General features: G+C 36.4%; 1 protein-coding gene, 1 non-coding gene and 1 pseudogene across 2 annotated transcripts; all 3 read left to right on the top strand.

The window, feature by feature from the left end:
• Positions 1 to 1,223: 1,223 nt before the first annotated feature.
• LOC106329237 (rho GTPase-activating protein 2) lies at positions 1,224 to 4,128 on the top strand. Its single transcript, XM_013767862.1, has 4 exons — positions 1,224 to 1,696; positions 2,705 to 2,825; positions 2,897 to 3,247; positions 3,322 to 4,128. The coding sequence occupies exons 1-4, from the start codon at positions 1,350 to 1,352 to the stop codon at positions 3,787 to 3,789; spliced, it is 1,287 nt and encodes a 428-aa protein (XP_013623316.1). The 5' UTR covers positions 1,224 to 1,349; the 3' UTR covers positions 3,790 to 4,128.
• A 652-nt stretch (positions 4,129 to 4,780) lies between these two features.
• Positions 4,781 to 6,315, top strand: LOC106331694 (annotated as a pseudogene).
• Positions 6,316 to 6,743: 428 nt separating this feature from the next.
• On the top strand, positions 6,744 to 6,815 carry TRNAP-AGG. Its single transcript has one exon. It is a non-coding gene; the product is annotated as a tRNA-Pro (tRNA).
• The last annotated feature ends 5,556 nt before the right edge of the window (positions 6,816 to 12,371 follow it).

Genomic DNA, 12,371 nt, shown 5'->3' with positions numbered 1-12,371 from the left:
AAAATAAATGATAGGACAATGAAATACGATGAGTTTCTAGAAAATGTCCAATTTAAAATATCACGCATTTTGACTTCTATTTTAATAGAATAGATTAGATCTCGACCCGCGCAACCGCGCAGATTTTTGTTTTCATTTATTTTTATATAAATATTTTGTTTTCAATTCTAAATTAGTATATATTATAATATATATGTGTCTATCAATTTTTAAAACATAATAAGTTTACGGTATATTTTTTTCATTGAATAGATTGGAACCTAACGAGTTAACAAAAAACTAGAGATAAATCGGAAAGTAATCTGAGAATTCTTTTAGAGCTTCAATCGAGTTTTGTAGGTGTGCACATGATATTTCTACGTCGACTGCAAGTTTTACGTTATCATCATCCACCATTAAAATTTTTAGAATCATCTGACATATATTATCTTCATTATAAGTAGGACAAAAAAACAAATAAAAGATTTTCATCTGAAGTTATTTCCCTGCTGAATGCAATAGAAGTAACTGACAATAAATTATATTAGATCTGGATAACATGTAACATCTCCCACACACTCTACATATTCAAACAATATATAAAGAGGTATAGGGAAACAAAAGCGGGGCCAACAAGATTTCATTCTTTGATGGTCAAGAACTAATGTTGTCTGATTATATATAATTTTGGGAGGAAAAGAACTTGGTTTGACAGGAAAGAATGTTGGTTCCTGAAATGTTAATATCATCAGTTGTTAATATCATCAGGACAACAACTAGAGAAACAAAAATGGAGTGCGAAGACTCAACTAAAGAAACCAACCATGTCAAATAATTGTCAGTTAGTCAAATAGCCCCAAAATCAAAAGGTAAAAAAAAAAGTAGTTGCTGTGGTTATATTTTTCCAGTGAGAAGTGAATGAAAATATATATTCAAAAATAGAATTCAATAAATGAAATAAGAACAACCGAGATTTATTGTAGAGTGGCAGTATTGTAGGATTACAAAACATCTCAGGGTAAAGTGTGATTCACATTTTTACCAAAAAAAAGTGTGATTCACATTAAAAGCCAAACATTAGATAATAAATTAAAAATTAAAAAAAAAGCATAGCAGAGGGAGAGAAATTTGAAAACGAGTGGCCGTTGGGTTTCAAATCCGACCAAAAAGACATTATTCAAAACGAAACAAAAATATAATATTAAAATCAAATAAAAATAAAAGAAAAAACCTTTTTGAGAATTTCAAAATCAACTCACTCATCATCTTCCAAAGAGAGAGAAGACGAAGAAGCACAAAGTCTAGAGAGAGAGAGGCTGTGATCTTTGTCTCTACCACATCCTTTGGTCTCCTTCTTGTTTGATTGAGCAATGACGGGTCTTGTGATGGTGACTAAAGGCGTTGGTTGCGCCGGAAGAAAAGGAGGAGGGAGAGGAAAATCAACGGTGGAGGAAGAAGAGGAAGAGCAGAACCAGCAACTGTCTCTTGTCGAGTTTCTACTAACTGCGCTGCGTAAATCGGTGGTCTCTTGCCGTGTGGATAACCGCCAAGAAGACGTCGGAGTCGGAGGGATCTCCTCAGCCGTTCATCAGATGGAGATCGGATGGCCAACAAACGTTCGGCACATCACTCACGTGACATTCGATAGGTTCCATGGCTTTCTCGGCCTCCCGCACGAGCTTCAGGTCGAGATCCCGTGTCGTGTTCCCAGTGCTAGGTAACTGTTTGGATTGTTACTTATTAAATCTCTAGGGTTATCTTTATTACATTAAAAGCTTTGAATTTTGAATCTGGATCTGCAATTAGATTTTGATGATAAATGTTCCTAAAAGAATCCAATTATATTAAATCTCTTAATTGGATTCTTTATGGAACATTTATCATCAAAATCTACATTTCTTTTGCTTTAATTTGAAAATTTCTTAATTTAGAAAATTAAACTAAGAAAGCAAAATAAAAATTAGAGAGAAACTCGATTCGATTTAGACAAACATCTGTAATAGAGTTTACCGTTTCTTGTATTATCGATGTCAATAATAAATTACAAACTTTTAAACCCCGTATTTATAATTTTTAAATCCGATTTTATTTGACTTAGAATATGTCTCCTAAATGTGGTATTTTACTGGTTAAGATCGTTAAAATTAATACTTGAATTCTACATTTGTACGGCTATAATTTGGAAGTTTCTTAATGTTGAGAATAGCTATGAATTAAACTCGGAAAACAAGAAAACTATAGAGAAACTCAATGAAGCAAACATCTTTACCAGAGTTTTTAAAAATTAATGATGAGAATAATAAATAATAAATTATTAGACTTGTATTTATAAGCTTCAAAACTTGATTTCCTATTTTGACTAGAATATGTTTCTTAACATTTTCTTACTGGTACATCTAGGGTATGAATGGTGACCAAGGAACGGAGAGGAATTATCCATTCCTTAATGTTCCTGAAAAAAATCACCATTCACAAAGAATAGTTTTTCCTTCTCATTCCCTACCATTCTTTTTTTTGTAGAGAAATAAAGAACAAAATTGTTCCTTCTTAAATTTGAGAAGGAACGACCATTTCCTTTCATTCCTGCAATTTTATTTCTCTACGTTCCTTTCCTATTTGTTCCTCTTATTTCCAGAATGGTCACCAGTCGAACCCCTAGATTTAAGTCACGGTTAAGATTAACACCGAAGTTATAAAGACTCTTGATTCTCTTTAATAAATGCAGCGTGAGCGTGTTTGGTGTCTCTGCGGAATCAATGCAATGTTCTTATGACGAGAAAGGAAACAGTGTCCCAACTATTCTATTACTAATGCAACAAAGACTATACTCTCAACAAGGTCTCAAGGTAAGGACATTCCACAATCCAAATTGAATTGATTTGCCTTTCTTGTTAATCTTCTTGTGTGGATTAAATAGGCTGAAGGGATCTTTAGGATAAACCCTGAGAACAGCCAAGAGGAACATGTAAGAGACCAACTTAACAGAGGTATTGTACCTGAGAACATTGATGTGCATTGCTTGGCTGGTCTTATCAAAGCCTGGTTCAGAGAGTTGCCTTGTGGAGTGCTGGACGGTCTTTCTCCTGAAGAAGTTCTCAACTGCAACACCGAGGAAGACTCTGTTGAACTTATAAAGCAGCTCAAGCCTACTGAGTCTGCTTTGCTTAGTTGGGCTGTTGATCTTATGGCTGATGTGGTTGAGGAAGAAGAGTCTAACAAGATGAATGCGAGGAACATAGCCATGGTCTTTGCTCCTAACATGACTCAGGTAAAAACACAAACAAACATAACCTTAGTTGCTTTTTTAAGATTCGCTGACGTTACTGATTCTTGTAAATGTAGATGACAGATCCATTAACGGCTCTTATGCATGCGGTTCAAGTGATGAACTTGCTTAAAACTCTTATTACTAGAACAATAGCTGAACGTGAGGAAACCTCAAGTGGATCAGAAGGGTATTCACCATCCCACTCGTCAAATTCCCAAACTGATTCTGACTCTGACAATGCACAAGACATGGAAGTCAGCTGTGAATCACAAGGCACAGATTCTGAATCAGGACGAGAAGAACAAGAAGGACAACAACAGCAACAACAAGAAGAAGAACATCTCAGCCACCGGTCTACTCAAGAAGATGAAAACGATATTGGATCATTAAGCTCGGTAGAGAAATGTTTCTTGAGTCAGCTCAACACCAACGCTAGAGTTTCAAACGTCAGTATCTCTGAAGACTGGAGCCCAAAATGCTCTCCACTGGTATCATTCACAGACGATAAAAATGACACTTTAGGGTCAAGCACAAGCGACTAAGATGAAGCCTTGACCTGTCTGCTTAATGACACTTACATCTGTTTGGAGCTTTTCTTATTTCTGCTTAATCTGCTACAGAGAACAAACAAGAAGGAGGAGAAGTGGTTGTGTTTGTAAATCAATACAGAGATTATTGTCCAATTTGTTAGGGTCTTTAGGGATTGTTGGGTGTTGAGTCTGATTAGGGTTCAACAAGGGCTGAACCTGTCTGTTGACTGTTGTTGTAGTCCTTCTCCATGTGTGTGTTTGTGTTGTGCTGTGCTGTTTGGTTTTGTTGCAGCAAAGATAATCTGATCTCTCTTTTCTTTTTTTTTTTAATATTTGAAACACTAAATCTTTCTTCCAAACACAGAATCAGATCATGAATTTTAATGTTAATAAATCATTAAATGTCTGCATGAAATAAACAAGTCATTTTTAAGTTTTTTTTGTTACAAAAATAGTTCTCGATAAAAAAAATGGTCAAATTTTTTTTTTTATTAAATAGTAAAAATACATTCATATCCTAGGATTAACTAATCTAGACTTATGGTTTAGAGTTAACGGGTGTGGTTTTGAGATATGTTTTAAATTAAAAATAATAAAAAAAAAAAAATTTAAAATAAAAATAAAATTATTTTGGTCAATTTTCTTACTGAATGTTATTTTGCGACAAAAATTTAAAAATGACTATTTAAGAGAATTGTCTGATAAACAACAAAATTGTTATTTGTAATTTTGCATTACTAAAAAAAATGAGAAAGAGGAAAAAAAGATTATCCATTTGCAGAGGAAGTTACATCTTTTGATTTCATGGGGAAATCTTCAACCACCAATGAGATTTGGATTTGTACACAAATGATTTTTTTTTCAGTAGTTGTAGAGGGAAAAAATGGTTTAGAGTGTTAGGAAGTCTAATAGCGTTCTGAGCGGCTGCTTGTGAGTCATAACTAACAAAACCTACAGCCAAAAGAAGATGCATTCACACAACCATTTCTTTGGCCGACATGCCGAGAAATGGTATGTGCTCAAAATTTCACACTCCTGTCAAGCGAAACGACGTCGCTTCGATGGAGATACTTCTCCGGTTATTAACATCCGTTAGATATGAATTCGTATGAAAGACGGATCTGTACCGTCGGATTAAAATCATCCTTATTGAAAAATTAAGCAAACAGTAAAATCGTCTCTCTGCATTTTCTTCTTCTTCTACCTCCTCTCTCCCGCTGCTCCTCCCGAAGCTCTGAACGATGCCGAGGTATAGGGTTCTTCTAGATCCTAAGTATAATAAACTTGATAATTATGTAAGTTCGATATTAGGTTTTAGTTTACTTTTTAATGTTGATTTTTCGCAGGTATTACTGTGATTATTGCGATACTTATCTCACCCACGATTCCGTAAGTACAAATCCACTTCCCACTTTCTTCCTTTCTTTACTTGTGTAATGATCGATGACTCGCCGTCATTGTTCGATTGTATTGAAAATTGATCTACGGCGATACCGGTTAGGTCTCTGGTTTAGATTCCATTTATAAAAGCAGTAGGTTGTCAACTTGGTACATTGGTTTGAGTTCTGATCACCTATCAAACTGATAAGCTATCATGTTTCCCGAATTGTGTACATCAGTCAATTTTCTTTTTTTTTTGTCAGCCATCGGTGAGGAAGCAGCACAACGCCGGTTACAAACACAAGGTTACATAAACGAGTATTTTTTTTTTTTTTTTTTTTATTAAAGATTTGTTAAGAGTTTTGATGATGTTTTTCAGGCGAATGTGAGGATATACTATCAGCAGTTTGAGGAACAGCAAACTCAAAGTCTGATTGATCAGAGAATTAAAGAGCATCTTGGCCAAGCTGCTGCGTACAATCAGGTTGGTGGTGCGTTTAACCAGCATATGCTCGCTAGACCTNNNCCTTCCTATGATGCCTATGCCTATGGGGATGCGACCTCCTCTTCTCCCTAGACCCATGATGCCTGGTCAAGGTAGTCTCTGTTACTAGAATCATTGACATGGTTCATATCTTCTTTGCATTTAATATTTTGTTTTTAGTTGGAATGTAATATTTTACCTTTTTGCAGGTTACATGCCTCCTCCGGGATTACCACAGATGATGGCACCGCCTGGTGCTCCTCTACCTCCGCCTCCACAAAACGGTATGCTTAGGCCACCAGGAATGGCTTCACTACCAGGTCAAGGTGGTGGACCGCCTCCCAATTATAATGGACTTCCTCTTCCTCCGCCTCCTCCTTATCAAACAAATCCAGCTGCTGCTGCTCCGCCGAGCTGTGGTGGCTTCAACAATCCTAACCCTGGTGCTGAATCTCCTGAAAGCAATGAGTAGAGTTTACGTCTGATGAGTGTCATTTCTCTCCTACTGCCAAAAATTCCCAGGGCTCTTGTTTAGCTTTACTTTTTCTAGTTAATGTATGTGAAGTGCATAATTTTTATGTGCTATATTTTTCTTTTTGTAGAATGTTGAAAGGTCTACTATGACAAACATCAGTCAGGTTTATGAAAGATTTTTATAATATGGCTTTCATTCATTGCTTGCTATGATTGTTCCATCTGATGTTTAGCAAAACTATTCTGCATAAATCTTGGAATGACACAGGTCCATAGATCATTTCTTCACTCCAAGATCATCATCTGTTAACATGATCTTCTCTTGAAGCATGTAATATTTGCCCCTCTCAAGTCACAACACACTAATCAATATCCCAATAGAAGACTCTCGTTTTCTTGGTTGGACTCATTCTCATACTAGTTTCCAGGAGATTCACTGGTGACAAATTTAGATCATTTTCCATCAAAAATTGGTTCACAGAAAATTTCCGCTTGTGTTGCCTCTCCTACTTCCTGAGGTTCCATTGAGCACATTGGTGGGAGAGACGAGATGAGCGCTATGTCCAATGGTCTTGAAGAGTTTTGAACGCAGCGGTTTTATCTTGAAGTATAACAGAAACATCAACAAGGGCGTTTGGTCTAGTGGTATGATTCTCGCTTAGGGTGCGAGAGGTCCCGAGTTCAATTCTCGGAACGCCCCATTTTTTCTGTTTTCTTCTCTTTTTTGCCACCGTATTTTTCCTCTTCAGCTCTGTTGTTCTCCTTTAGTCTTCCCTTGGATCAGCTATACTTTTGTTCATACCTTCTAGAAGGAAACAAATTAAAAAATATTTCAGTTTGCAAAATCTGTAGGATGTAAAGAATTTTTGTATACTGTGAAATTATTTTCTTTATATCTACAAAACAGTACGTCTTATCTTTGGGAAGAAATCAACACATACTTGGCTTTTATAAGATGTTTTTGTCTTCTTTAACAAAAAAATTTATGGATCTAACTTTTTATAACATACACTTGTATGCTAGAATCCTACTGGTTCAACCACAGCCCCCATTAGATTCTCTTTTCTTTCTCTCCACTTTACCCTTCAAAGGTACACCAAGACACCTTTCGTACTGGGTCAACCTCTTTTTCCAATACTTTTTTCTATCCATTTCTGCAGATTTATCAAGGAACACTATTTGTATGCTAAATTATATATATATATATATATCTGAAAATATAACAATGCATTAATTAAGAGATTGTAAGTGGGCAAACACTTCGTCATTGAGGGAATCAACTCATCAACATCATCTCCTTCAAGTTCAGAGCAAGTTCAGCTATATTTTATAACAAGAACTTAATTATATATTCATTGTAAGTTGTGTGTTTGTGAATCTAGCTAACAGAGGCCATAATGTTAATCTATATATGTGCTTTTTGTGAATGTCATATACGTAAACTATTTTTATAAGAGAACAGTTGATATAATATGATGTATCTAGTTTATAATATTTTAAAATCAAATCAAAGGTATCTAAAAGGAGAAATCTTTTATGAGTCCTATTAAAACAAAAATGCACCCAACCTACAGTAGAATCATAAGAACACAAGTAAACCTCATACTTTTTAGTTGAAGTTCTCAAACAACCACTGCTTCTCCTTTTTTCCACATATTAATTTTTATTTCATTTTGTAATAATATTTAATATGGTAACCCTCGCATTTGTAGTTTTTCAAATTGAGTACTAAAAATATAAATATAAGAAAATCATTCAAAAACCGGAGAAACACATGTCCAATTTATTAAATTAATATAAATTGTAAGAAATTTAACTTAAAAAATATTTTCTAACAATGGTTTTAATGTGGATGCCGTAAGAAACCGATTTGTTATGGGTTTAATTTTTTGTACGTAAAAAGAAAAAGCTCAAGGAGATGGAGCGTAAAGTTCGCATACAGACCGAGAAATGTTAGTAATGGAGAAAGTGGTGTTCCTTGTGTTTCGGAACACTATTGATAAGCCTTGGAGGGTTTACTATCGTAAGAAGAAGGAGGCAGTAAGGAGAGGAGAAGTGCAGTTAGAAGAAGTGAATGATGACGTGGATTGAAGGTTGTTACGAGGCCGTTACAGTTACGAGAGTCTTACAGATTATAGTTGAGTATAAATAAGAGTTTGTAAAGATAGAAGGATAGCTTTTGAGTATTGAAAAATAGGATATAGAAGAGGTCTTGATCAAAGGCTCTCGTTGTGTGAGACGTCTTGAGAAGTACTTGTATTGGCTTGAGTCTCTGGAGTGTAGAGATCAAGAGAGGGAGGTTGGGCGGAGAATCAATAAAAATACATATAATCTCTTATCAACTATCTCCATTACCTCACCATATAAACTTCTGATAAAAAAAAGCTTAAGACGAAGTTAGAACTAAACATACGTTAAAGAATGTTCATGCACATATAGAGAGATTGAAGTTGTGTTTGTTTCTTGAATCGAGCAAAGAAAGTTGCACATACATATATTGATCTGTAACTGTTATCTAAACCGTTAAGATAATGACTTGGACCGGCGTATTCAGTCGGTTTAGAACCCACACATTATTATCATCCTTCACTCGACGATGGCCCTGCGTTCCACTTTGGCCGGCGACGAGAGAAATGAGATAACATTCTTGGACCTCGAGACAACGGTTCCGACCAAAAGAGGCCAGCCTATCTCCATTCTTGATGTCGGGGCTATCTTAGTTTGCGCTAAGACGCTAGTCGAGCGCTACAGTTACTCCACGTTGGTTCGACCCACTGATCTTTCTCTAATCTCCACGCTCTCTAAGCGGCGAAGTGGCATCACGCGTGCTGGAGTCTTGTCGCACCCACATTCCCTGAAATCGCACCAGATTTCTACGACATGCTCAACGGTAAGAGCTTCTCTCTCTTGTCTCTCTCTATCTATCTATATACTCTCTCAGTTTAAAAAAATATAAAATATTTTAGATTAACAAATATTTTGTTTTACCTGATGATATCAATGAAATATTAATGAAAATTAACCCAACCAATTATAAAAATATGCTATAAACTAAAACTGATTACACATATTTTAATAAATTTGAAAATTATCTAAAAATTATAATTATCTTATATTTGAAGAATACAAAATTCTCTTAAACCATCTTACATATTTGAAACAGATGGAATATATATCTCTCGTCTCTCTCTCTCTCTCTCTCTCTCTCTCTCTCTCTCTCTCAAGAGCACCGGATGCTTTGGTGTTTTCGGTAGGACGAGTCTGGGCTGGACATAACATAAAGCGATTTGATTGTCCAAGGATCAGAGATGCATATGCAGAGATCAGTCAAACTCCACCAGAGCCGAAAGCTATTACACTACAAGAAAACAGGGGGATTCTGATGGCCGAAATCGTCGGTAATTCGTCGGAATCGGTCTATTCCGACGAAATTCCGACGAACCCGTCCGTCGGTATCGTTTCGTCGGAAAAAAAACGTTCGTCGGAATTTCGTCAGAAATTCCGACGACTTTCTGACGAATACCAAGAAACGTCATTCTGACGAACTTCCGACGATATTACGATGCGGCTACAGAAGACCGGAGTTCATCGGAAAACTACAATTCCGACGAACGTGGTTCCTCGGTTTATTCCGACGAACTGTAGGCGTCGGAATTTACCGACGGACATCGGTCGTCGGAATATACCGACGAACCACGTTCGTCGGTATATTCCGACGGAAATGGGTTTGTCGGTAAATTCCGACGGATATATGTCCGTCGGTATATTCCGACGACCGTTGTCCGTCGGTATATTCCGACGCCTACAGTTCGTCGAAATAAACCGAGGAACCACGTTCGTCGGAATTGTAGTTTTCCGATGAACTCCGGTCTTCTGTAGCCGCATCGTAATATCGTCGGAAGTTCGTCAGAATGACGTTTCTTGGTATTCGTCAGAAAGTCGTCGGAATTTCTGACGAAATTCCGACGAACGTTTTTTTTCCGACGAAACGATACCGACGGACGGGTTCGTCGGAATTTCGTCGGAATAGACCGATTCCGACGAATTACCGACGATTTCGGCCATCAGAATCCCCCTGTTTTCTTGTAGCATAGAAAATACATATATAATAAAACTATTCATGTGTACATAGATTTAAGATACCGAAATATCCACATGTACATCCATGTGTACATACAAAAACTACTCATGTGTACATATATGATATATCATGTTTTTAATGACCTTTAGCATCTGGTTTTATATATTTTTAATCATTTTGATTATATATTAGGTGTATATGGTGCATTATTTTGTTCATTTTCATTGCATATTGCAGGGTCTCGAGTACACAACTGAAAGTTCGGAGATGAAATTAGGGACTAATAAGCACATTTAATATTATGGGGCTAGAATGAAAAGAATCAAAAGCTGATGGACCATTTCTGAAAATACACTGAAAAGCCAGATTGCAACATTAAATATATTGGAGTAAATTTGTGAAGCAATTCGATCAGATTGGAAGTTTGAGGCATATTGTGAAAGAAGCAAAAAACTAGAGGACCAAAAGTGAAACGGAGCAGAGAACGGAGAGTCGGCTATGACGGAGCAGAGACATGACAATGAAGGCTGAGAACACGATTTGGAGATGGAGAGGTTGTGGGCTTGAGACGTGGAGAAGCTGACATTGACGAGACGTGACGAAGAACGAAGAGCGATGACCACTTGTGGACGAAACCTCACGTCGACGGCATCTTGGACAGAGGAGATGAGCACGTAGAGGAGGAGACAAAGAGAACATGGTTGAAGACAAAAAAACCATGGTTGGAGCTTTAATTGATCTCCGCCATTGTTATTGTTGTGTACATGACTTTTACATCACCATTAGAAATATAAATTGACATATCTTAAAAGATAGATATAATAATAGAGATAATAATTGATTAAAGTTTTCTCGAGAAAAGAAATCTAATGAAGCATATTTCATTTACAAAAAATGCTTGAAAACTTAAGATGAAGAAGACTTAGAAGAAAGAGATGTGAACCAACGTTTTTTTGTTAATTCCCTAGGATATACCTAAAAAAGTTTTTGTCCCAAATATAGATTTCAAAAATAAAAATGACCAAAATAGACTTAAATGTTTTATCAAAATAAGTAAATATACACTTATACCCCTAGGGTTAATTAATCTAGACATTAGGGTTTAGAGTTAAGGGGTGGAGTTTAGGATTTAAAAATAAAAAAAAAAGTTAAAATTTTCAAAATAAAAAGTGCTATTTTGGTCATTTTAGTTTTTGAGATATATTTTTGTGATAAAAACTTAAAAATGTCTATTTAAGGGAATTGCCCTATGTTTAATCAAGTAAAAATATATATTAAATTTAGTTAAAGACTTAAAGTAATAGACACTTAAATCTCGGCTAATTTAGTTAGTTTGTAACAAGGAAATATGCTTGGTTAAACAAAACTATCCTTGTAGTAATGACTGTTTTATAGTGTAATAATAAACTAGAAACTGACCTACAATGTAATATTTTCATTGATCAAAGGAGATTTGGTTTGAAATTTCAACGTATCGCATCTAGTTTAAGACTACGTAACAGTTATGTAATTGTACAGTTTGAATCTTTACATAGACAGAGAATGAGAGAATTTTGTTTGATAGACTTCCTCTTGAGATGTGTGGCCTGTGACGTTACATTCTGACCTTTAATGTAACAGCCCGATCCCCCGGCGTCCGACCGGGGTTATCGAAAGGGCGTTATGGACACGTGTCTACTCATTTAGACAACCCTACGTGTTCCGTTACTGGTCCCGAGAGCCGACGGACGCATAATCTTCTCTGAAATACCGTCACACCCACATCCATATACTTCTACTTACAGTCCTGCGCACAGGGAAATGGAAATGGAGGGGTGAGCAACAAGTTACTCAGTGAAGTGGCTCTAGACCAGTCTGCCCGCATGACACTCTATACTACTCTATGCGGGAACTAGGACTGGCTAGCCACTACAATCAGGTAATGTATTTTTATCATTTCATACTGTCATCACTATTTGTCCACATTCAATTCCATACATTTCTAGCAACCTAGTGATCAATCATTACAATGAACTCACTCATTGCCACACACGTTAAACCCTAGACTTAACCGACTCATCATACCAGACCGACTCGATCCTATGACACCTTTAACTCCCCGTTACCCGACCATGATGCACGTTTTTATATCCCGCCTCTCGCGGTTGGCACTTCGTTCTTATCATCAGTGGGTAG

The sequence above is a fragment of the Brassica oleracea genome, chromosome C3 (genome assembly GCF_000695525.1).
Source record: "Brassica oleracea var. oleracea cultivar TO1000 chromosome C3, BOL, whole genome shotgun sequence".
Classification (NCBI taxonomy): Eukaryota; Viridiplantae; Streptophyta; class Magnoliopsida; order Brassicales; family Brassicaceae; genus Brassica; species Brassica oleracea.
This window is presented reverse-complemented; position numbering and strand designations above follow the sequence as displayed.